The following is a 25,181-nucleotide window of genomic DNA, read 5'->3' on the forward strand; positions in this document are numbered from 1 at the left end:
CACCAGCACCCCAGGGTGAGCACTCATGGCAGGTGGGAATATTTGCACTGGGGAATGTGGGAATCATCACACCAGACCAAATTCCCATAGGGATTTCTCCACACTGCTGATCCATGAGCACCCCTGAGGTGAGCACCCATGGCAGGTGGGAATATTTGCACTGGGGAATGTGGGAATCATCACACCAGACCAAATTCCTGTGGGGATTTGCACTGTGCAGAGTGGGAATTTGCACTGGGGAGGGTGGGAATCATCACACCAGACCAAATTCCCATAGGGATTTCTCCACACTGCTGATCCATCAGCACCCCTGAGGTGAGCACCCATGGCAGGTGGGAATATTTGCACTGGGGAATGTGGGAATCATCACACCAGACCAAATTTCTGTGGGGATTTCTCCACACTGCTGATCCATGAGCACCTCTGAGGTGAGCACCCATGGCGGGTAGGAATATTTGCGCTGTGGATGGTGGGATTCACCACAACACACCAAATTCCTGTGGGGATTTGCACTGTGCAGAGTGGGAATTTGCACTGGGGAATGTGGGAATCATCACACAAATTCCATGGAGATTTCTCCACACTGCTGATCCACGAGCACCCCTGAGGTGAGCACCCATTGTGGCTGGGAATATTCGCACTGGGGAGGGTGGGAATCCTCACACCAGACCAAATTCCTGTGGGGATTTCTCTACACTGCTGATCCATGAGCAGCCCCAGGTTGAGCATCTCTTGTGGCTGGGAATATTTGCACTGGGGAGGGTGGGAATCATCACACCAGACCAAATTCCCATGGGGATTTGCACTGTGCAGAGTGGGAATTTGCACTGTGGAGGGTGGGAATCATCACACCAGACCAACTGCTGGTGTGATGATCCACACTGCTGATCCACTAGCACCCATTGATGCTGGGAATTTTTGCACTGTGGAGGGTGGGAATCATCACACCAGACCAAATTCCCGTGGGGATTTCTCCACACTGCTGATCCACGGGTGGGAATATTTGCACTGTGGAGGGTGGGAATCATCAAACCAGACCAAATTCCCGTGGGGATTTCTCCACACTGCTCTGGCTCTGCCTCATCCCTCACCTTGAACCCTCACTCCTTGCCCCCCACACCACCCCAGGCCACATCCCGGGCTCACCCCGGAGCCGCAGAAGCGGCCGAGGCGTGGGGCTGTCCCGTCGTAGCCATCGAAGAGCTCCATGTAGTCGTATCCACAGTCAGCCTCCTCCTCGATCTCAAAGGTCTGGAAGATGAGCTCCACGCCGAAGCCCTCCTCAGCCATGATCACCCACTCGCAGTCCGAGCCCCCCGGGTAGTTGTTGTCCCCAAATTGTGCGTGGGAATACAAATCCTTGGTCTTCACCTCGGCGCGCACCTGGCCCCCGCACACTGCGGGAGGAGCCGGGGTTTAGGGGCGCCCAGGCTGTGCCCCCACCCCATGACCCCATGTCCCAGCCCCAGCCAGGTACCTGTGCTGTGGGTGGCCTCGAATCCCTTCTTCTGGATGGAGTTATCAGACACAAACTTGAGGAACATCTTGTTGCCCGAGGAGACGATGGGCTCGGGCTCCTTGGCCCCGCAGAAGCGGCCGAGTGCCGGGGCCTTGGCGTCCTTCCCATCAAAGATCTCCAGGTGGTCGTAGGTACATTCCTGCTGTGCCTCCACGTCCAGCTCTGAGAAGCTCTGTGGAGGTTCTGGGTGAGGTCAAGGCTCGGCAGAGGGGACCCCAGTGCCCCCCACCCCCCAACCCCTACCAGCTTGATGCGGTGCCCTGGCGTGGTGCTGATGGCCCAGGTGCACTCCTTCTTACTGGGGTATTTATCGGGCCAGTTGGGGCTGGTGATGGTCCCCGAGACAGATGTCACCTTGTGGTCACAGCCAGCTGTGGGGACAGCCAGGAGGGTCACAGAGGCATGGATGGGGGGTTCCCAAGGGAATGGGGGGCGGGCTGGACCCACCTTCCTTGCAGTCGTGTTTGTTGTCGTGCAGCACGAAGCCGCTGCGGCACTGGCACTCGTAGCTGCCGAAGGAGTTGAGGCACTCGTGCTGGCAGCCCCCGTTGTTCTTGGAGCACTCATCCTTGTCTGGGAGAGAGCAGAGGGATCCCTGAGCGGGCTGGGAAAGGCTGGAATGGTGCAATTCCATCCCCCCAGGCCCCCCAGCCCCGCTGCCCTCCAGCCAAGCAAGCGTCCCCGGGCAGCAGCAAAGCAGCTCCAGCATCCCAGCCCCTGCAGGCACGGATGGCTTCTCCTCTCCCGTGGGCTCACCCATGGGTGCCACCATTACCTGCTGCCAGGACGGACGGGGGAGAGGCAGAAAAACACACAGTGACAACCAAAGATGCACAAGAAAGACCAGGACGCTGGAGTCCCTCTTTACTCATCGATAGGAAATGTCACAGACACGGTAAAAATTGGGGGAGGGTGGGGGGAAAAAAAAATAAAACGAACAAGGTCAGCTGGTCAATGACAAAACCAAGGAGGTGGGGTGCTTAGAACAAAAAAAAAAAAAAAAAAAAAAAAAAAAAAGTTTAAAAAAAAAAAAAAAGGTCAACAACCAGTTCTGTCAAGCAAAAGGCTGCCGGGGCCGGCAGCACGGCTCGGCTCGGCTCGGTCCCACCGTGCTCCCGCACGGCTCCGGGGCCGCGGCGTTCCTGAGAAAGACGGAGAGGACGGAGCGGCTCAGGAGGGGCCCCGCGGCCGCTTCTGCATGCGGAACTTCAGGCCGGGCGGGCGAGATTTCGGGGGCTGCAGCTGCTGCTTCTTCTCTGCAAAGAGAGAGGGAGAGAAGGGGGGGAGCGATGGGGGGGCGGGGGGCGGCGGGGCGGGTCTGGGGGGGCCATGCGGAGCGGCAGCCGGGGGGAAGCAGCAGCGAGGGGACCCCCGGGAGCCCCTGTGCGGCCGGGGCGAGCGGCTCTGCGGGGAGGAAGAGGAGGAGGAGGAGGAGGAGGAGGAGGAGGTTGGGCTTTGGGTGGGTTCCTGGGGCTGTCCGGGCTGGGAACGGCACTGGAGGGGTTTGGGATCACCCCGAGCTGGCCGGATTTACCTCCCACCACCGCCCGTAGGGAGCCCCTCCCTGACCCCCCCAAAGACCCCTCCAGGCGCCATCGCTCCCCTTCCAGCTCCCCCTGGCCTCCGGGCGGTGTTTTGGGGAGGGAAGGCAGCAGCAAGCGGGCACCAGAGCCCCCCGCGCCCCGCTCCGAGCTCACAGCGGGGCCGGAGAGGAGCCGGGGTCCCTCCTGGAGCCAGCGGCGAGGGGGGTCCTGCCCCGGCCCCCGGCCCCGCGGCCGCCTCTCAAGCGGAGGCTGTAACCTGGCGTCTCCTCGGTCTGAGGGAGGAGGAAGCGAGGCAGAAAGGCCCGTTTGGGGTTGGGAAGGGGCTCCTGGGCTCAGAGCAGCTCCAGCACCGCTGGAGGGGGAGCTGGCGGGACGGAGGGAGCCTGAGCGGGCGAGACAAGAGCAGGAGAGAGTTGGCAGCGGCAAGAAGCCCAGCGGCTCGGTGTCTTTAGCCATCCTTTATTCCAACCAGCCTGCTCGCCGCCACCCGGCATCGCTCACCGTTCTCCCCCGCGGGCATCCGACGGCTCCGGGCTGCTGACCGCCCCGCAGCCCCCGGCAGCGCCTCTCCCCCCGCTGCGGACCCCCCAGCGCCGCCGGGGCTCGGCCGAGGGCCGGGGGGACGTACCTGGATGCCGACACCGTGGCGGATTCCCGGGAGGAACGCGCATCCTTACGCGCGGCCGCGAGGAGGAGGAGGAGGAGGAGAAGGAGGAAGAAGAGGAGGAGGAGGAAGGGGTCACGTCTTCAGCGGGGAAAAACGGGCGCCCGGACGGCCAGGCTGCCCGCGGCACCGAGGGACGGGGCTCGTCCGGAGCACGGGGACCCTCCGCGGCCAAAAAGGGGCCGCACGGGAGAGGTTTTGCCCAGGGAGCAACCCCGGAGGGACCAGAGGAGGGACCTCGCTGTGGCCGAGTCCTCCAGGGTGGTCCTGCTGCCGGGAAAGCCCGAGACCTGAGCGGGGGAAGGTGGAGGCGAGGGTTTGGTGCTCTATCGTCACCGCACGAGGGAGGAAAGACGGGAAAAGGGGACGGCGAAGGAGCCCCAAGTGCTCCAGGGGGAGACTCACCCGGCTGCCCCGTGGTCCCGCTCGGCTTCCCCGAGGAATCCCCGAGGAATCGCTTTGTGGAGGGTGCCGGCTCCCGACGGCTGGGCCCCCTGGGCCGCCCTACTCGCCTTGGTTTTCATTGAACACATAAAGCAAAGACACGCCATGCCCGGCCCGCGGGGCTCTGCCGCTCCGGGAAACCCCCGGCGGCTCCGGGGACGCCGCTCCCGCAGCCGGGAGGCAGCGCTGCCCCCCAAAAACGGCCGGCGGGAGGCTCGAGGGTCTCTCACAGCTGGGACGGTGTCCAGGGCACCGTGCCACACCCGGGGGACCGGCTGGGGCACGAGGGTCCCGTGGCAGGGTCCAGCCCCGGCTGCATCCAGCGTTTGGTGTCGCCATCCCTGCCCACAAAACCCGTCCGAAGGTGACACCGCCTCCTGGAGGGGTGGCCCGGGAGAGGGGAGCAGACAGGGAGAGGCAGGTGATGGTGTTTGGGAGGAGCCATCGCTCCGGGGATCTCGGGTGCTGAGGCCGGGATGCGGAGCGCCCTGCCCGGGGAGCGGAGGGAGCCGGGGCCGTGCAGCAGAGCGGGGAGCAGCAGCAGCAGCAGCAGCAGCAGCAGCAGAGCGGGGTGTCACCGTCCCCCCACCCTGGGAATGCCACCCGAGGGGTGCAGCACCCGGGGCCCAGCACATCCCTGTCCCCAGCATCCCCTTGCTGTTTGGGGAGCCCCTGAGAGCACCCCCAGGTCTAAAGATGGAGCCAATTGTCCCCAAAAAGAGGAGAAAACCTCCCAGAATGTGCTGCCAGCCAGGCTGCCCGTGGCTGGAGGGTTTTGGGACTGGGGGCTCTGAGGTAGGAGCCAATTATCCCCCAAAAGAGGAGAAAACCTCCCAGAATGTGCTGCCAGCAAGGCTGCCCATGGCTGGAGGGTTTTGGGGCTGCACCCCCAATTCTGAAGTAGGAGCCAATTGTCCCCCAAAAGAGGAGCAAATTGTCCCCAAAAAGAGGAGCCAATTATCCCCCAAAAGATGAAAAAACCCCCCAAATGTGCTGCCAGCCAGGCTGCCTGTGGCTGGAGGGTTTTGGGACTGGGGGCTCTGAAATAGGAGCCAATTATGCCCCAAAAGAGGAGAAAACCCCCAAAATGTGCAGCCACCAAGGCTGCCCATGGCTGGAGGGTTTTGAGACCAGGGTCTGCGCCCCCAGCTCTGAAATAGGAGCCAATTATGCCCCAAAAGAGGAGAAAACCCCCCAAAATGTGCTGCCAGCCAGGCTGCCCGTGGCTGGAGGGTTTTGGGGCTGCACCCCCGGCGTGGGCAAGGGAAGCGTTAGCGGCGGTTTGGGGGGGCCAGGCTGGGTGAGGGAGGGCAGGGGGTGCCCGTGCTGGGGCCAGGCAGCTCTACCTGAGAAGAAATGGGCTTTGAAGCCCTTTTTGGAGACGGTGTTGTCGGACTTGAACTCGATCCTCATGTTGTTGTACTGGGAGGTGATGACCTCGGGCTTCTCGGCCCCGCAGAACTTCCCGTGCAGCTTGGAGTCAGCTGTGAGCCCGCTACGCACCTCCACAAAGTCATATTTACACACCTGGGGGGTGACACGGGGCTGGGGACACGGTGGTGCCACCCTAGGGGCCACCAGCAGCCCCTGAGAGCACCCCCAGGTCTAAAGAAGGAGCAAATTGTCCCTTAAAAGAGGAAAAAAGCTCCCAAAATGTGCTGCCAGCAAGGCCGCCTGTGGCTGCAGGGTTTTGGGGCTGCACCCCCAGTTCTGAAGTAGGAGCCAATTGACCCCCAAAAGAGGAGTCAATTGTCCCCAAAAAGAGGAGAAAACCTCCCAGAATGTGCTGCCAGCAAGGTTGCCTGTGGCTGGAGGGTTTTGGGACTGGGGGCTCTGAGGTAGGAGACAATTATCCCCCAAAAGAGGAGAAAACCTCCCAAAACGTGCTGCCAGCCAGGCTGCCCATGGCTGGAGGGTTTTGGGACTGGGGGGTGCACCCCAGATCTGAATTAGGAGCAAATTGTCCCCAATAAGAGAGAAACCCCCCCAGAATGTGCTGCCAGCCAGGCTGTCCATGGCTGGAGGGTTTTGGTGCTGCACCCCCAGTTCTGAAGTAGGAGCCAATTGTTCCCCAAAAGAGGAGAAAACCCCCGAGAATGTGCTGCCAGCCAGGCTGCCCGTGGCTGGAGGGTTTTAGGGGTGCAGCCCAGGCATGGGTAAGGGGTGGCACGGGGCAGACAGGGGCTGCTCCCCCCCACTCACATCGTTGCCCTCGGTCTCGAAGAAGTCGAACTGGAGGGAGATGCGGTACTGGGTGGGGGCCACCAGCTGCCAGATGCAGTTCTTGTTGGGGGGATACTCCTTGGGCCACCCCGGGCTGGTGATGGAGCCGTTGAGCTTGGTGAGGAAACCTCCGCAGGCGGCTGCAGGGCGGCACCACCCAGCGCCCGTCACCTCCACGGGGCTGGGGGCGCGCCGAGGGGCACAGGGGGGGTTTTGGGGGGTCTCAGGGGGACACTCACCCTCGCAGCGGCGTTTGTCAGATGCCAGCTCGTAGCCAGGGTCGCAGGCGCACTTGTAGCTGCCCAGGGTGTTGACGCAGCGCTGCTCGCAGCCGCCGTTGTTGGGCCGGGAGCACTCGTCCATCTCTGGGCAGGGCACGGGTGGGGGGTGAGCGGCCAGGGGGGCTGCAGCACCCCCAGCACCCCCAGAGCTCCCCCCAAACCTTTGAAGAAGTTGACAGCAAAGCCGGCCTTGTTGATGGAGCCGTCGGACACGAATTTCATCCAGAGCTTGTTGGAGGTGCTCTTGATGTCGTCGGGTTTGTCGTAGCCGCAGTAACGGCCGATGAGGCTGCTGGAGTCGCTGCTCCCGTCGCGGATCTCCAGGTAATCGTAGGCACAGCTGTCGTGGCGCTCGATCTGGGGGGGGGACAGTGCCACAGTCAGAGGGCACAGGAAGCGTCACAGGAAGGTGTCACAGTGAGAAATGTGTCACAGTGAGAAATGTGTCACAGTAAGGTGGCACAGTAAGGTGGCACAGTATGATGTCACAGTAAGACATCACAGTAAGAAAGATGTCACAGTAAGATGGCACAGTAAAATGTCACAGTATGATGTCACAGTAAGATGGCCAGTAAGATGTCACAGTAAGGTGTCACGGTAAGAAAGATGGCACCGTAAGATGTCACAATAAGGTGTCACAGTAAAATGCCACAGTAAAAAAGATATCACAGTAAGGTGTCACAGTAAGATGTCACAGTAAGACATCACAGTAAGAAAGATGTCACAGTAAGACGTCACAGTCAGATATCACAGTAAGACAGATATCACAGTAAGGTGTCACAGTAAGAAAGATGACACAGTAAGAAGTCACAGTAAGATAGATGCCACAGTAATGTGTCACAGTAAGATGTTACAGTAAGGTGGCACAGTAAGACAGATGTCACAGTAAGGTGTCACAGTAAGATGCCATAGTAAAAAAGATATCACAGTAAGATGGCCAGTAAGATGTCAGTAAGATGTCACAGTAAGACATCACAATAAGAAAGATGTCACAGTAAGATGGCACAGTATGTCACAGTAAGATGGCCAATAAGGTGTCGCAGTATGATGTCACAGTAAGACGTCGCAGTCAGATGTCACAGTAAGACAGATGTCACAGTAACATGTCACAGTAAGACATCACAGTAAGACAGATATCACAGTAAGGTGGCCAGTAAGATGTCACAGTAAGACAGGTGTCACAGTAAGACAGATGTCACAGTAAGAAGTCACAGTAAGACAGATGTCACAGTAAGGTGTCACAGTAAGACAGATGTCACAGTAAGGTGTCACAGTAGGACAGCCCCTGGCAGGGTAATAATTGATACAGACTCCATGCATTCACAGAGGGCTGATCAATCATCTTTATTAAGAAACCCATTGTTCTTTTCTATCTTAGCTCGCTACAGGTTGACCTGATTGGTTCTTTAATTAAAACACCATCAGTATTGGTTAATGAAGAAACCCCCTTTGGTAAACAAATCTCCACAGCACATTCCACATGCTCACAATGGCAGGTGCAGTGAGTTAAGGTCAGAATTGTTCCCCATTCTTTTCTCTGCTCCCTAAGAGCCTTTTCCCAGAATGATGCCTGGGAAAGTTGTGTTTCTGTGGTCAGAGCTGCTGCCACAGAACAGGGCTGGTTTTGTCCCAGCACCCCCAAACCCTTCCCACGCCTGTCCTGAGGGGAAACTGAGGCACGGAGGTGTTGCTGATGGACCCAGCAGCCCTAAGCCCATGCTGAGGGAGCACGGGGATGAGGACATGACCCCTCCCCAGCCTCGGGGATATAGGAATGTGCTCCCTGTTGATGGAGTGACCAAACTATCCTTTGTCTCCTCTAAAAGGAAAAGGGCCCAGAAGTTCCTCTCCTCAATTAGCGAAAAAGACACCTCACAGGACCTGGGGGACTTCACCTCAAAATTAAGGATGGCCAATTGCACAGGAGCCAAAATTCCCACCTGAGCAATTCAGTAGAAAAAGAAGAAAACAAAGAAATGAATTGCTTTTGTGAGGTGTTTACCAGGAGCAATAACCTCTTGCACCTGCTCGGTTTTTCTCAGAGTTTTGTTATTTTGCTTTTTATTAAAACTTCTTTATTTCCAACAGTACCACAGAAGCCATGCTGCTGATTTTATGCCTTCTGAGGCAGCTGAGCTATCCTGGGTATGAAATAGATCTCCAAGAGCTTGTGAGGCCTGGAGAGGAGACCCATTGTCCTAGGTTGACTAGATGATGCTTTTATCCCCAATTGTCTGTTCTGTTTATGCTGAATAATGAGTTTTGCACCTTTAAGACTTGTTGCAGAGAGTGAAGGGGGGAGAGAAGAAGCTCAGTTTGTTTTCAGACACTGCACTCACTCCTCCACATTCCTGCTCCTGGACTGTGCTGTCTGTGGAAGGACAGACAGCAGGACAGAGCTCTCCTTTGCTTTTAGTTAGTTTGAGCTAACTGAGGTACAGAAGTTTCCTGGACTGTGGGTTTTTTCCTTTTTTCCCTTTTCTTTGGAGCTCTTTAAACCTGCTCTGGGCTGAACAGCCAGGCCTGGCCTGTGACATTTCCAGCACTGGAGGGACTGATCAGAGCCTGAGTGAGCTGAGCTACAGCCCATGGAGGGACTTTCTCAGTCTGTCACCTCTTTTGGAGCAGCAAGGGGTTTTATTGTGTAATATTGTTTAGGTTTTATTGTTCAATATTGTTTAGGTTTTATTGTTCAATAATCAGTTTTTTTCCCACTTTTTTCCAAGGAGCTATTTTCTCCCGGATCAGTTGCGGGGAGGGGCCGATTGAATCTGCTTTCCTAGAGGAGCCCCTTTGGGGGCTCTCTCCAAAATTTGCCCTGACCCAGGACACCCAAATTTCAGGGGGGGAAAGAGCAGAGCATCAGCAGCTTGCACCTGTGGGACTGATCAGAGCCTGAGTGAGCTGAGCTCCAGCCCACAGAGGGACTTTCTCAGTTTGTCATCTCTTTTGGAGCAGCAAGGGGTTTTATTGATTCATATTGTTTAGGTTTTATTGTTTAATAAACAGGTTTTTTCCACGGAGCTATTTTCTCCCATACTTGGCTGGGGAAAACCAGTCCAGGAGAAAATACCTCCTTGGAAAAAAGCAAATTCATTTGAATCTGCTTTCCTAGAAGAGCCTCTTTGGGGGCTCTCTCCAAAATCTGCCCTGACCCAGGACACCCCTGTTTCACAGGGGGACGCTGACCCACCTCGAAGGACTGGAAGGTCAATCCCACGTGGTAGCCCTCGGACACGGTGATTTTCCAGACGCACACCTTGCTGGGCCGGTAGTCATCGGGGTAGTTGGGGGACTGGATGTGGCCGTTGTCCTTCTTGACGTCCCCCCCGCAGATGGCTGGAAGGGAGGAGCAGCAGCCTGAGCCCCCCCGGGCCCCGTGCCGCCCCCTGGGCCCCGCTGCTCCCCCCTACCTTCGTAGACGGCGAAGAAACCTTTGCCCACCCAGTTGCTGCTGCTCCGGAACTCCACCCAGAGGCGGCTGTCGGTGGAGATGATGGGCTCGGGCAGCTTGTTCCCGCAGAACCTGCCTGGGGAGGAAGGCGTGCTGGGCTGCCGTGCTGGAGCCCTCCTCTTCCTCACCCCACCTGCTCTTCCTCACTGTCATCCCCTCTTCCTCACCACCACCTGCTCTTCCTCCTCACCACCTCCTCTTCTTCACTGCTACCACCTCTTCCTCACTGCCACCTCCTCTTCCTCTCCGCCACCTGCTCTTCCTCACTGCCATCTCCTCTTCCTCACTGCCACCTGCTCTTCCTCACTGCCATCTCCTCTTCCTCACTGCCATCTCCTCTTCCTCACTGCCATCTCCTCTTCCTCACAGCCACCTGCTCTTCGTCCTCACTGCTACCTCCTCTTCCTCCTCACCACCTCCCCTTCCTCACCGCCATCTCCCCTTCCTCACCGCTACCACCTCTTCCTCACTACCACCTCCTCTTCCTTGTCCTCTCCTTTCTCATCATCCCCTCTTCCTTTCTGCAACCTTGTCTGACTCACCATGACTTCCTCTTTCTCCTCATGACCTCCTCTTCCTCACCACCACCTCTTCTTCCTCATTGCTACCACCTCTTCCTCACCACCACCTCCTCTTCCTCATTACCACCTCCTCTTCTTCACTGCCCCCTCCTCTTCCTCATCACCACCTCCTCTTCCTCACTGCCCCCTCCTCTTCCTCATCACCACCTCCTCTTCCTCACTGCCTCCTCCTCTTCCTTGCCCTCTCCTTCTCTTTCTCATCATCACCTCTTCTTCCTTGCTGCCACCTTGTCCACCTCACCATGACTTCCTCTTCCTCCTGACCTTCCTCATGACCTTCACTTCATCACCGCCACCTCCTCTTCTTCCTCACTACCTCTTCTTCCTCACCTCCACCTCCTCCTGGTCCCCCCACTGCCCCTTTCCAACCCAAAGCCAAAGGCTGCTTCTCACTGCACTCCTCCCCAGTCCCCTCCAGCTTTTCTGGCTGTTTCACTTCAGCTGCTGATTCCAGGGGATTTGGGAATCCTGGGATTTGGGGAACATCCAGTTCATGGGATGGGGTTGGGATCCTGGAATCTCCCTGGGGAGCATCCAAAGGATGGGACTGGGATCCTGGAATCTCCCTGGGGAACATCCCAAGGATGTGACAAGGACAGTGGCATCTCTTGGGAACATCACAGGGATAGGACCAGGACGCTGGAATCTCCCTAAGGAACATCACAGGGATGGGGACGGGGATCCTGGAATTTCCCTGGGGAGCATCACAGGGACTGGAACCTCCCGGGGAACATCACAAGGATGGGACCAGGGTGCTGGAATCTCTTGGAAAACATCACAGGGATGGGACCAGGATGCCGGAATCTCCCTGGGCAACATCACAGGCACTGGAATCTCCATGGGGAACATCCCAGGGATGGGACCAGGATGCTGGAATCCCTCTGGGGGACATCCAGCTCTTTGGGGTGGGACTGGGACAGTGGCATCTCTTGGGGAGCACCACAGGGATGGGACCAGGACCCTGGAATCTCACTAGAACCTCCCTGGGGAACACCCAGCTCTTTGGGGTGGAACTGGGACCCTGGAATCTCTTGGGGAACATCACAGGGATGGGACCAGGGTGCTGGAATCTCCCTGGGAAACATCACAGGGATGGGAACGCTGGAATCTCCCTGGGGAACATCCAGCTCTTTGCGGTGGGACTGGGACACCGGCATTTCTTGGGGAACACCACAGGGATAGGACCAGGACCCTGGAATCTCCCTGGGGAACATCACAGGGAATGGAGTCTCCCTGGGGAACATCACAGGGGTGGGATTGGGATCCTGGATTCTCCCCGGGGAACATCACAGGACCGGAATATCCCTGGGGAACATCACAGGGATGGCACCAGGGTGCTGGACTCTCCCTGGAATCTCCCAGGGGAACACCCAGCTCCTCGGGGTGGGATGGGACACCGCCACTCCCCGGGGAGACGCGCCAGCCAGCTGGATCACCCAGGCTGCTCTCACTGGCGTGGGCTAAACCGGGAGCCCCGCTCCCCTCAGGAACCCCTCTGGGGGGTAATTCCCCCCTCCCCAGGAGTCTGGAATAGCAGGCAGGCAGGGACAGGGGTGAGGGAATCCCCTGGCCCCCTGCCGGCCCCGGGTGGCGCCGGCGGGCAGGAGGGGCGGGCGGGAGGCCCCGGGTTGTTACCTCGCAGCGTGGCCTTTCTCCAGAACCCGTCTCTCACCTCCACGTAGTCGTACCAGCACAGCCGGCTTCGGTACAGGTCCAGGGTGGTGAAATTCAGGATGATCTAAGGGTGGGAAGGAGCAGGAGGAGCCTGGGGTGAGCTCCCCCCACAACCCATCTGCCAGGAGCCAGGGGAACCTGGTGGAATCCAGACCCCTCAAGGGGATGTTGGGGCTCGGGACACCCCAAAACAGGGCTGGGAGGAGGGAGAGGAGGCTGGGAGAGGGCGGGAGCCGTCACCCCAACAGTCAGTACCTTCTCTCCAGGGGTGACCGAGATCCTCCAGACGCAGTGCATGTGGGCAGAGTATCCATTGGGGAATTCCGGGGAGGAGAAGTTGCCCTGGCTGTCCTGGAGTGTCTCCCCACAGGCTGCAGAGGGAGAAAAGCGGGGTTCAGACCCCTCAGAAAAGCGGGGTTCAGACCCCTCAGAAAAGCGGGGCTCAGACCCCCACTATTCACCGTCCCCTCATCCCCTAATAACCCCAACACAGCCCCTTTATCAAGCCCCACCACCACAACCAACCCCATCCCAAGGCCATAACCAACAAGGCCCCAACTACCCCGAGCCTCTGGATTAGGATCCGCCGCCAATGACGCTGAACAAAAAACCACAACCAGCATCCCCCTAAATAAACCATAACAAACACCAAAGAGACAAAAGAGACCCCAAACTTACTCATCAACCACACCCTGCAACCGCTGCTACAACCAGCCCCTGCACCCCGTAGTAAGGGGAGGGGTTAAATGCATCCCCCAGCAGCAGGAAGGGCATCACTGCTGTGGTAGATGGTAGAGGTAATTCATGCTATTGATGTATAAAATATTGTAAAATCCAAGCTAAGCCGGGATCAGAGTCTTATGTTAAGATAATATCGAGTTCTGTTAATAAGAATGGAACCTTCCTGGGCCATGATCACTGACTTCCCTGGAATGTCCAGGCCACTCCAGAGTGATCTGCACCTCGAAGATTGCATCTACTACATTGATTACCGGTGCCTCCCTGTTACATGTGGATGCCGACTTCTCCGGAGTGCTCTGACAACATCCAGACCCCTGGACTGGACTTTTGCTAACCCTGCCCATGCATGGCCCCGGTTCTGCATGTGAAGGGGCACAAAGGAGCATTCGGTCATCCCTGCCTCAGGCAGAATGAACTGTTCAAGAGCTCGCAGCAGCCGGGGTGAACAGGGGAGACTCTGACAGCCGCAGGTCAGATCTGTGCTCACCCAGCGCCCAACCCGGGCTCCACGCTGCCCTTGGCTGTGATGTTGTTTTTTTTTTCCCATGGAAATTCTGTTTCGCTGACAATTTAATCAATTATTGCTACATTTTCTTATACATTTGGCTCTCTATTTGATCATTTACAGCACTGCCTTCACCCCCTCACCCCAGCGCCCTTTTCCCACCCAAACTCCCAGCGCTGAGGACCCAAATAAACCGCATCCCCGCCATCCCCATCCCTCCCTGGAGCGGCTCCCGGCTCCGTGGCTTCGCTCCAAGGCTCCTCCCGGGGCCAGGAGCGCTGCCGGCCCCCCCGGGCCGTGCCACGCCGCGGGGCCGGGCTCGCCGCCCGCGCTCCGGGCCGGTCCCGCGGCTGGAGCCGGCCCAGCGCTGCCATCTGGAAGCCACATGAGGCTGCACACCGAGCTCTGCCGCCCCCCTCCCCACCCTCCCGGCTCGCATGAAAGTTTAAACGCTGCAAAAAAAGCCGCTCGAAACCTGGGCTCGCTGCCTTTTTTCCCCTTTACGCTGGAAACAAAAGAAGGGGACGCTTGTGATCCACAGAGGCTTTTTCGGGAGGGCTCCTCCATTCTTTTTTTTTTTTTTTTTTGCTTTTCCTCGCTCCAAACTAATCACTTTTCCTGCTCCCCTGAAGGCGGCACGGCCGTGGGGCCCCTCACAAAGGCTTCCCTCTTCCAGGCTGCTAATTAGTCGCTGGAATTAAGCGGGAGCGTGCGGGAGCCAAACTCCTTGCAGATGTTGCCAGCCCAGCCCCGGAGCACGCGGCTGCTGCCGGGGGGACTCGTGCCAGCCGCCCCCTCCCCGCTCCTGGGACGATGCCACCGCTCGTGGTCACAGCCCCAGAGCCCTGCGAGGTGACAGCGGAGCCCGGCTGATGATCTGCCCCAGCCCCCGGGGGGATCTGTGGGCTCTGAGGGGGTCAGGATGTCCCCAAACCCCTCCGGGGGCAGGGGTGGGATGGAGGAGGCTCTTGGAGGAGGCTCTGAGGAGGTTTTGCTCCCCAAGGGTGCTTGTGGGGTCAGAGGATGCTCTCAGGGGATGTTCTGCTCTTGGGGGAATGGTCTTTGGAGGATTTTTCAGGGGAATGCTCTTGGAAGATGCTCTTCCCTTGAAGGATTCTTTTGTAGGAATTCTCTGGGGGGATGCTCTTTGAAGGATTTTGTGGGAGATTTTTTTTGGGAGATTTTTTTGGGAGATGCTCTTTAGAGGATGCTCTTTAGGGGATTTCTTTGGGGGATGCTCTTGCAGGAGGCTCTGGGGGGAGATGCCCTTTGAAGGATTTTTTGGGAGGTTTTTTTTTTTGGGAGATGCTCTTTAGAGGACTCTCTTTGCAGGATGCTCTTTAGGGGATTTCTTTGGGGGATGTTTTTTGGGGGATGCTCTTGGAAGATGCTCTTCCCTTGAAGGATTCTTTTGTAGGAATTCTCTGGGGGGATGCCCTTTGAAGGATTTTTTGGGAGATTTTTTTTGGGAGATGCTCTTTAGAGGACTCTCTTTGCAGGATGTTCTTTAGGGGATTTCTTTGTTGGATGCTTTTTGGGAGATGGTATTGGAGGAGGGTTGCTCTTCCATTTAAGGATTCTTTTGGGGGGGGATATTCTTCCCTTGAAGGATTCTTTTGTAGGAATTCTCCAGGGAGATGCCCTTTGAAGGATTTTTCGTGAGATTTTTCTGGGAGATGCTCTTTGGTAAATGCTCTTTGGGGGATTTCTTTGGGGGATGCTTTTTAGGAGATGCTCTTGGAGGAGGGTTGCTCTTCCATTTAAGGATTCTTTTGGGGGGGATACTCTTCCCTTGAAGGATTCTTTTGTAGGAATTCTCCAGGAAGATGCTCTTTGGAGGATTTTTTGGGAGACTTTTTTGGGGGATACTCTTTGTGGGATTTCTTTGGGGGATGCTTTTTGGGAGATGCTCTTGGAGGAGGGCTGCTCTTCCCTTGAAGGATTCTTTGGTAGGGATTCTCTAGGGAGATGCTCTTTGTAGGATTTTTTGGGGATGCTCTTGCAGGAGGCTCTGGGGGGAGATGCCCTTTGAAGGATTTTTTTGGGGGGATGTTTTTTGGGAGGTGCTCTTTGGGAGATGCTCTTTGGGGATGCTTTAGGAGGATGCTCTTTGGAGGGTGCTCTTCAGGGGATTTCTTTGGGGGATGCTTTTTGGGAGATACTCTTGGAGGATGCTCTTTGGGGGATTTTTTTGGGGGATGATTTTTGGGGATGCTTTAGGAGGATGCTCTTTGGAGGGTGCTCTTCATGGGATTTCTTTGGGGGATGCTTTTTGGGAGATGCTCTTTAGAGGATGCTCTTTGGGGGATGTTCTTCAGGGGATTTCTTTGGGGGATTTCTTTGGGGGATTATTTTTGAGGACGCTTTTGGAGGATGCTCTTTGGAGGGCTGCTCCAAGAAGATGCTCTGGAGAGAATTTTTTGGGACAACGCTCTGGGGGGGGGGGGGGGAGTGTTGTGATTAAAAGGAATTAAAAGGGACAGTGGCTTGTCCCAAATGGGAGCAATGGTGAAGTCAGGATGAGCATCCACATTTCAAGGCTTTCACATCCCTTCCTCACTGCCTGAATCACGTCACCTTTCCCCACTCATGGCTGTGTAATTTCCGTATCTCCTGGAGTCCCCATTTGGCATCAGTGAAGACCCACAAATTGTCTGTGCACACCCAAGGCTCTTTTCTTGCAGGAGGGGGGAGAGAGAGAGCTGAGGACACCCTCACCCAGGCAGATTCTCCTCACAGCCCCCAGAGTGGATGGAGGAGGCACCTTGAGTGCTCTTTAGGGAATCCCACAGCAGTGAGGACCCCAAAACCCCTGGAAACAGGGAATCCACCCAGCACGACGCCGCTTTGGCCAAGATTTGGGGGTGAAGCCAGGAAATCCAACCTGGGGGTGCTCCCCTGGGCTGTCCGTGCCCTCGGGAGGGTGGCACTCACCTGGGCAGCGGTAGAGCTTGCGGGCCTGGGCAATGTCCCCCTTGCTGAGCCGTGTCCTCTGGCCGATGGCGGGCCGGACGCCGTTCACGTCGTATTTGGGCAGGATGGTGTCCAGGAAGATGCCCCTGGGGCAGGAAGGGGATGAGCTGGGCGGGAATCGCCGGCCCTGCGGCCTCACCACCGGGGAAGGATGCTAAAAACAGCCTGGCTGATTAAAGCAGCCTGGCTAATTAAAGCCTGCAGGCCGGTGAGTCAGCGGGGACGTGTCCTGGGGACAGCAATTCCCTGCTCTGAGAAGGGACCTGAGGGCTTTCATCCCACCCAGAACGCCAATGGGAACCTTTCTTGGAGGGAATGAACTCTGTCCACAGCTGCTAACCACCCTCAGGGGTTGGGGACACCGTGCCACGGTCCCCAGGATGTGAGGGGACACCGGGGACAGCCCAGGCTGTACCTGGAGAAGGTGTTCCTGGCGTAGTGCATGATGCTGTCAAAGTCATAGGTCTCCCCCAGCGACTCCACCTCCTCAGGCTCCATCTTGAGGAAGTTGTATTCCTGCCCTGAGGAGCACAGCACGGGGACACTGCCAGGGGAACCCCAACTTCGGCAGCGGGGATGAAGAAGAGGAGGAAGAGGAGGAGGAGGAGGGGGAGGAAAGCTCATCCCCACCTGGCTGGATGTTCTCCCTGATGATGGAGACGTGGTCATCCCTGTCAGGGCGCGTGTGCTCGTGCCAGAAGCCGATGACGTGGCCCAGCTCGTGCACCACGATGCCGAACTTGTCGCAGTTTTTGCCGATGGAGATGGCCTGGGGTCCCCCTCCCCGGCGGCCCACGTAGGAGCAGCACCTGCAGGGGAGCAACCAGCTGGGTCCTGGCTCTCTGCTGTGGACATCTGTCACAGACATCTTTTATGGAACATCCTTTCCTTAGGATTTTTCCTCCTGAGAAGCTGAGAGGCCTCAGGAACAAAATGCAAGCAATGGTTATCTGCTGCTGTGGAATGCAACAGGTGCATCTGGGATTGGGCTCATGTGGTTGTTTCTAATTAATGGCCAATCACAGCCCAGCTGGCTCCGACTCTCTGTCCAAGCCACAAACCTTTGTTATCATTTCTTGTTTTCTATTCTTAGCCAGCCTTCTGATGAAATCCTTTCTTCTATTCTTTTAGTATAGTTTAAATGTAATATATATCATAAAATAATAAATCAAGACTTCTGAAACATGGAGTCAGATCCTCGTCCCTTCCCTCATCCTCAGACCCCGGTGAACACGGTCACAGACATCCTGGTGTTCCCCAGCCAGGAGAATCAGGTCCCAAAAAACGCTGGGCATGTGGGAATCATCCCTGATACAGAACCTCAGGCATCCTGCCCATGGGAGCAACTCGAGCCTCAGCTCTGCCTGGAAACTGGGAGAGCTCAGCTGCTGGCATGGCATGGCCCAGCACGGCATGGCACAGCTGCACCAGGCCCACATCCCCTGGTTCTGCTGCCAGGGGTGCCCACCTGGAGCCATCCTCGCCCCTGCCCTGCAGCAGAGCTGCTCCATCCCCGCGCTCTGGACCCGGGCTCAGCGTTTGCGCCCACGCAGGGGCTCCCATTCCAGGGGAAATCCTCCTCCTAACCACCATCTGCTTGGCCAGGGCCGTGCCCTGACGTGTGAAGATGCTGAGCTCGTCCAAACCCCTGTTTCCTTTGGCTCCAGCCCCGCTGCAAGCCCGGGCTGGTGCCGCGCCACCGACCTCATCCCCCGGCGGTGAGCGCCGAGCTCCGGCACCTCCTGCACCCCAAACAGACGGATCCCACCCCAAAACCGAGCCCCAGAGCGGGTCCTGGAGCAGCCCCGCACGTACCCACAGGGCCGGTAGGTGAACACGATGTAGCTGTCCTCGTCGTTGCGCTCCAGGAAGGTGACACACGTGTGCTTCTCCCAGTGGCGCATGGCCTGCCGGAAGATGGCTCGCTGGCTGCCTGCGGAGGGGCGGCGGGGGTCAGCCCGGCGGGGAAACTGAGGCACGGCGGGGCCGGACAGCCCCGGGCGGGCTGGCTGGCTGGCACTCACCGCTGAAGTTGCCGCTGATCACGTAGGGGATGACCCCGTCCGGCCACACCCGCTCGGGCCGGGACGTGGCTGCGCGGCGGCTCCGGGAGCGCTGCCGGCCCCGGCGGCGCCGGGGGTGGCCGGGCCGGGGGCTGGTGGCGTTGGTGCCTGTGGGGATGGGGGGGTCAGCGGGGGCGGGAGGAGGCGGGCAGGGGGCGCTGGGGGCGGGCACGGGGTACCTGAGGAGTTGGAGGGCGGGCGGGTGATGGTGTGACGGGCCAGGTCCACCACGCGGTCCACCTGGAAGAGCTGCAGGTCCTCCTCGTCCAGGGCGATGTCACCCAGGAAGGCGGCTGGAGGGGGACGGGAGGTGTGAACGCTCCTTTGTGGATCCCAAATCCCATCGGGTGCCTCCCCCCAGCCCCTCCACACCTGGCAAGCCCCTTCCTACCCCTCCTCCTCCTCCTCTCTCTCTCTTTCAGCTGAGCGTGGTACTGGCCGGGCTCCCCCCACTCCCCAGCAGCTGGAGCCAGCCCCACTCTCACATCTGGATCGCATAAAACCCATCCATCACTTTTTAGAGTTTCTATTATTATTTTGTGTTGCAAAACTGCCTTTTCCCCCCCGCCGACTTTTGCTGGCTTTAGGACCCCCTTCCTGCCCGGCTCTTGCCCCCCAGCCCTGAGCGAGCTCCGGGAGCCCCAGGATGCTCCAAGCAGCGACCTCTGAGTCATCTGCGAGCACTGAGCGGAGCCATCTGGGCCGGGAAGCTCCCGCTGTGCCCAGAGCCCGCAGGAGCGGGGCCGCCGTCTGCCGGGACCCCCCTCCTCCAGCAGCATCACGGGGCTGGAGGACACAACCCTGCTCATAACCCTTCCTCCTCCTCCTCCTCCTCCTCTCTGCCGTCCATTCGGCGGCCCCTCCCCGGGGACACCGGGGCTGGCTGAGGTCAGGCCGCGGCTCCGGAGGTGGGGTGGGGGCTCCTCACCGGTTTTGGGGGTACCTGGGGAGAGCAGAGGGTGCCTGGAACCCCCTGGCCTCGGGCAGCGCTGTATTGGGGTGGCCGGAGCAGCTCAGGGGAGGAGGGCGAGCGGAGCCAAGGTCGCGCTCCAGGCAGTTTGCAAATGGCTCCCTAAAGAGCCACTAATTTATGAAGGCGAGGCGGGACAATTAGGATAACCCTGAGAGGTCCAGAGAGCCGGCCCGGGGTGAGAGGAGCTGCCGTGGGATCAGAGGAGCAGACTGGATCCCATCCCTTTCCACGGCCCCAGCCCAAACCTCGCTGCACTGGCGGCCTGGAGCGCTTTGGGGTGAATCGGCCGCGTTTTGGGGCTGTCCCCAGCACTGACCGCGGGGTGAATCCCATCGGGGGAGGCTCCGGGGTGGAGAGCAGACCTGTGGCAACGCCGAGGGAAGAGCAAACAAGCCGGGGCCGGCACCTCCCCTGGCAGCGACCTGCGGCTGGCACGGCCAGGCTGCAATTTGAGGGCAGAGCAGAGGCAGGAGCCGGCCCCGGCCTCCCCACACCCTCCCGGGGCCGGGAGAGACGTGTCCGAACGGGCAGCGCGGGGGAGGACCGGGGCCGGGGAGCAGGACGAGCATCCCTTGCCAAGAGCTGCATGGAAAGACAAGGGAAAGTAAGCTCGCTTACAGCCCAGCAAGCGCCGGCGGAGCCAAGTGATATAGAAACCATATGTGAGGGATTTGGGAGCCGTGAGAGAGCCGGGCAGGCCGGCCCGGGGATGTGGGGCTGCTTTTGCCGCGGGTTTGAGGCCGCTGAGCTCCCCCAGAACTCCCCAGGGCACGGGGGGTGGCTCCCGGGGGTGCCCCCGCAGCGATCCCTGCACGGACACGTCGGGGCCAAGCCCAGAGTGCCGGGTTGAGAAATTCCAGGTTGGTTCGGGCTCCGGTCACGTCCTCCTCCCACTCTCTCCCTGTGCACCCGTGGAATGAGGTGACACGTGGGTGTTTTGGGAGGGGGGGGTCTCTGCTCGCCAAAAGCCCCCAGACACCGTTAAACTCCCCGAGGGGCTTCCCTGGGGACAGTGCCACGCTGCTGCCACTTGTTGGTGTGGGAGAGGTGGAGGGGACACCCTGCAAGCCAAGGGGACCCTCTGCAAACAAAGGGGACCCCCTGGAAGTGAGGGAGACCCTCTGCAAACTCGAGGGTCTCTTGGCAGGAGTGATCCCAGCCCAGCTTGGAACAGGAGGAAGCGCCCCCCGAGGGGTCACAGCCCCTGCAGCACATCCCCTCACCCAACCAGGGGACACAGGGACCAAACAGGTCCCCAGCCATCCCTGGAGGTGTCCTGGTGTCCCTGAGCTGCTCCCAGCCTGGGACACCGCGGGCTGAGCCACAGGGGCTGCTCAGTCACAGAGGCCCTGGGGGCAAGGAGGAAACACCCCCCGAGGGGTCACAGCCCCTGCAGGACATCCCCTCACCCCGCCGGGGCTCGGAGCCCGAGAGACCCCAAACAGGGGACACAGATCCCCCCCGGAGCTACCCTGGTGTCCCCGAGCTGCTCCCAGCCGGGGACACCGCGGGCTGAGCCGCAGGAGCTGCTCTCTGCTCAGCCACAGAGGCCCCGGGGGCAAGGTCCGAGCGCGGCGGTGCCAGCAGGGGTGGGGGATGCGGTGCCAGCGATGCCAGCGGTGCCGGCGGGGAGGAGGGCGCGGTGCCAGCTCCAAGGGCAGGCGTGGGGCGCGGAGCAGTCGGGAGTGACGGAGGGGAGAGGGGATGGATGATCCCAGCTCCATCCCGGCCGCCCCCCAGAGCACAGCCGGCACTTCGGGAGCTCTGCCCCCGCCCCCCGCAGGCGGAGATAGCTCAGCCCTCCTCTGTTGTTTGACTTTTTGTGCTGTGTTTTCTTTCGGGTTCTCGGAACGCTGACGTAACCCCGGGGCTGAAGCTTTAGACAAACAAGGTTTTTCATTCGGACCAGGGCCAAAGCCCCTCAGCAGCCCATCCTGATCCCGCAGGCACCTCCTGATCCTCCTGGGTCCCTCTGCTCCCTGCCCGGGATGCAGGAGCTCAGCATCCCCCTGGGCAAGGTGAGCAGTGCAGGAGCAGCCACGGGCCTGACCTCTCTGGTGTCACTGGGAGATTGGGATGAGCCTGACCTCGGGCCCCACCAAGGCTGGGAGCTCTGGTGCAGGAGAAATGGGATGAAACAGGCGCTGGGAGGGGGCCGGGGCATGAATGAGGTGTTCTGGGAGCCGGGAAAAGCAACCAGAGCCGAGGGGAAGCCTTGGCAGATCAACAGCACAGGATCACATTGCAGGGCAGCCTGGGGCAGAGGAGGCTCTGGGCCTGGTGCAGGGCAAGGAGGGACCCCCATCCCTGCCAGGATCCCACCAGAGATCCTCATGTGGGTCTCACCAGGCCTCGAAGGACATTGAGGAGGGACCCTCATCCCTGCCAGGATCCCACCAGAGATCCCCATGTGAGTCTTACCAGGCCTCGAAGGACATTGAGGAGGGACCATTATCCCTGCCAAGATCCCACAAATGGAGGGAAAAATCCTCATCTTCCTGTGGGTCTCACCAGGCCTTGAAGGCACTGGGCAGGAGGGACCCCCATGCCTGGGAAGACCCTAGCAGAGGGTGGGAAAGATCCTCATATGGGTCTCAAAGGACACTGGGCAGGAGGGACCCTCATCCCTGCCAAGATCCCACCAAAGGGTGGCAAAGATCCTCATTCTCATGTAGGTGTCACCAGCTATTGAAGGACACTGAGCAGGGGGGACCCTCATCCCTGTGAAGGTCCCACCCAAGGTCCTCATGCAGGTCTCAGCAGCCCTCAAAGGCACGGGGCAGGATGGACCCTCACCCTTGTGCAGCTGGAAGGTTCCTGAGCAGGAGGGACCGGAGGGATCCTCATCCCTGTGTGGGTGCCAGGGACCCTCAAAGGCAGCATCAGCCCAGCCCAGCGTTCCCTCGGCAGCTCCATCCCAATCATCCCAAACCCTGTGCGAGTCCCGAGCATCCCTCGCTGCGCGGGCAGCGTTTGGGCTGTGGAAGGAAGCAGGGATCGAACCTCTCTGCCCCAGCCGGGACCGGGATGGAAGCGAGATCTCCAATAGGTGCGTCCCGGGCTGTAAAGCCACGGAGCCACCGGAGCAGCGTCCCACTGGCTCTCGGAGCCCTTAAATATGTGAGGAATGCTCCTCGCACCGCCCCTCGCCCCCGCACGCCGGCCCAGCTGCGCGGCCAAACACGCCGGGGCCGCGGCCCGGCCGGAGGGGACCCCTCGGCTCTGCGGGGTCCCCCCAGCCCTGGGGGCTGCGCTGCCCGCGGTGGGAGAGGGGGGGAGGTGTGGAAGGATTCGGAGCATCCCGGGGTTTTGGGGCTGGGGGGAGCAGCCGGGTCCCTGCAGGGAGAGCCCGGGGCAGAGGGAGGGGAGCAGCGCCTCTCCTGCCCCCCGGGACACACGGAGGGGACGCGGCCCCTCTCCCGCCCCCCGGTAGCTCTCAGCCCCTCTCCCGGTGCCCCTCGCCGGCGGCGGGACAGAGGGAGCCGCCAGCCTGTAAACGCCGGCCCGAGGAGTATTTGCTTTCCCAGAGCACCTTCCGAGCAGCGGGGCAGGCACAAAGCAGGAATTCAAGGCTGGGAGGCCAGGCTGGGAGCCAGGCCAGATCACGGCCCCTGTGCAGGCTTGGGGAAACTGAGGCACGGGGGGGATAGAAGCACTCAGCACCAGCCAAGAGCTCAGATATCCCTCAATGCCATCCCCCACCTCCTGCTTCCTGCCTGGAGCATCCTTATCCCAGCTGGTGGCTTCGGGGCGCCCAGGGCTGTGGGCACGGCACAGAAGCTCCAGCACAACATCCACGCTGGAGGGATGATCCCAATCCCGAATTCCCTCCGGTGCAAGGCGCATCCTCCCTCCGCCAACGCTTCCCTGAGCACCCGCGGCCAAATTCCCTCCCCAGCCCTGGGCAGCGGCGTTCAGGCTCCAACCAAGCCCTTTGCTGCCCCGGGCCATGAAAAGAGCACCAATAAACATCCCGGGCAGCAAACGAATTCCAGGGGCAGGAAACTTCCGTCGGGGGCAGGCTGGGAGTGGGAGGGATGATTGGAGCACTCCAGGGGAGCCTTTTCCTTCTGCTGCTCTTCCGTGACAGCAAAAGGAGGAAAGAGCCTCGTCCAGGGCTCGGCGTGGAGGATGCCAAGGCTGAGGCACGCCGGAGCCCCGGGATGGAAGGAGCTGTGTGCAGGGAGTGAGGTCTCCCCTCATCCCCTCTGCAGCCGGGTCACCGAGGAAAACACAACCCGGGCCAAGAGCAGCAGTCCCTGTGAAAGGGAGAGCTGCTGCAAAGGAAAATATTTGGGAATTGCACTGCCAAGGGGATGTCGGGGGGGGTTGTTGTCACATTGGAGAGGAGCCTGGTGGCAGCAGGGACAGGGAATGGAGACGGGGACAGGCCCTGACAGCCAACCCCACACATGAGGCTCTCCTGTCGCTGTCCCTGTCCCTGCCAAAGGGCTCCCAGACCTCTGGGCATCCTCCCAGGGGCTCTGGCTGTAAACATCCCCGCTGTTGTGCTTCCTGTCCTCACAACGCCCCCTCCCAGCACACCTTAACCCCTTCCCGAGGGGTTAACCCCGTCCCTTCCCTGCTCCTGGCTCCCTGACAAACCCTTGGGGTGTTCCACTGTCTTCCCACATGCATGGAGCTCGGTTTGCCACGCCAAGTTTGCCACTCTGAGTTTGCCACTCAAGTTTGTCACTCCAACTTTGCCATGCCAAGTGTGCCACGCCAAATTTGCTACTCCAAGTTTGCCACTCAAGTTTGGCACATCAAGTTTGACATGCCAAATTTGCCACTCGAGTTTGCCATACCAAGTTTGCCACTCAAGTTTGCCACACCAAGTTTGCCACACCAAGTTTGCCATGCTAAGTTTGCCACTCAAGTTTGCCACTCAAGTTTGCCATGCCAATTTTTCCACTCCAAGTTTGCCCTGTCAAATTTGCCATTCCAACTTTGCCACTCAAGTTTCCCACTCAAGTTTCCCACTCCAACTTTGCCACTCCAACTTTGCCACTCAAGTTTTCCACTCAAGTTCACTGTGCCAAGTTTGCCACTCCAAATGTGCCCGCAGTGACCTCCCGCAGCCCCTGGCCAGGTGATGAGCAGGACCTCCTCTTCCCACGGCTCGTTGGGATGCACTGGGATCCTTTTTCTCTCCAGAGACCTCCAAGAATCCTCAGCACAGCCACAGGCAAGCCGGAGGACGCGTTATTGCCCGGAAAACTCCCTTCCCGGGGAGAAATTTCGGGGAAAGCCCACGGCGATCCGTTCTCCCTCCTCTCCCCGCATCCCCTCCCGGCCGCTTTGTTCTCCCCGGCTCTCCCCGGGGCCGCCCCATCCTTGCCGCCCATGTGTTTCCCAGCCCGGATAAAGCCTCAGGAAGCGCCGTCTCCCCCCTGGGCACGACCCGCCGGCGTGAATCAGCAGCCGAGGCGTTTCCCAGGAGCCGGGGAAGGGAGGGCAGCGAGCAGCGAGCCCCCGGCCCCGCCGTGGCACCCCGGGCCCCCGCCGGAGGATGCCGCCGCGCCGAACGGGTGATTACACA

The 25,181-nt window shown here is 59.4% G+C and overlaps 1 protein-coding gene across 5 annotated transcripts in view; it reads right to left on the bottom strand.

Annotated features, from left to right (window-relative positions):
- BMP1 (bone morphogenetic protein 1) overlaps nucleotides 1-25,181 on the bottom strand; it is a 28,218-nt gene that overhangs the window by 555 nt on the left and 2,482 nt on the right. The window contains exons 2-19 of one of the 5 annotated variants that reach the window (XM_036396845.1): nucleotides 18,846-18,959; nucleotides 18,628-18,774; nucleotides 18,419-18,536; nucleotides 17,234-17,412; nucleotides 17,019-17,124; nucleotides 16,565-16,689; nucleotides 12,640-12,755; nucleotides 12,346-12,448; nucleotides 10,089-10,205; nucleotides 9,869-10,014; nucleotides 6,837-7,032; nucleotides 6,634-6,759; nucleotides 6,374-6,534; nucleotides 5,518-5,698; nucleotides 1,967-2,092; nucleotides 1,763-1,890; nucleotides 1,478-1,691; nucleotides 1,147-1,397 (exon numbers count right to left, since the gene is read on the bottom strand). In XM_036396845.1, coding sequence (XP_036252738.1) covers nucleotides 1,147-1,397; nucleotides 1,478-1,691; nucleotides 1,763-1,890; nucleotides 1,967-2,092; nucleotides 5,518-5,698; nucleotides 6,374-6,534; nucleotides 6,634-6,759; nucleotides 6,837-7,032; nucleotides 9,869-10,014; nucleotides 10,089-10,205; nucleotides 12,346-12,448; nucleotides 12,640-12,755; nucleotides 16,565-16,689; nucleotides 17,019-17,124; nucleotides 17,234-17,412; nucleotides 18,419-18,536; nucleotides 18,628-18,774; nucleotides 18,846-18,959 — 2,654 coding nt within the window. Of the gene's footprint in view, nucleotides 1-1,146; nucleotides 1,398-1,477; nucleotides 1,692-1,762; nucleotides 1,891-1,966; nucleotides 2,093-2,610; nucleotides 2,776-5,517; nucleotides 5,699-6,373; nucleotides 6,535-6,633; nucleotides 6,760-6,836; nucleotides 7,033-9,868; nucleotides 10,015-10,088; nucleotides 10,206-12,345; nucleotides 12,449-12,639; nucleotides 12,756-16,564; nucleotides 16,693-17,002; nucleotides 17,125-17,233; nucleotides 17,413-18,418; nucleotides 18,537-18,627; nucleotides 18,775-18,845; nucleotides 18,960-25,181 lie in introns of those variants that run through there. The other 4 variants (XM_054517534.1, XM_054517538.1, XM_054517537.1 and 1 more) reach the window with 4 other exon arrangements.

Source organism: Molothrus ater, chromosome 28 (genome assembly GCF_012460135.2).
Source record: "Molothrus ater isolate BHLD 08-10-18 breed brown headed cowbird chromosome 28, BPBGC_Mater_1.1, whole genome shotgun sequence".
Lineage (NCBI taxonomy): Eukaryota > Metazoa > Chordata > Aves > Passeriformes > Icteridae > Molothrus > Molothrus ater.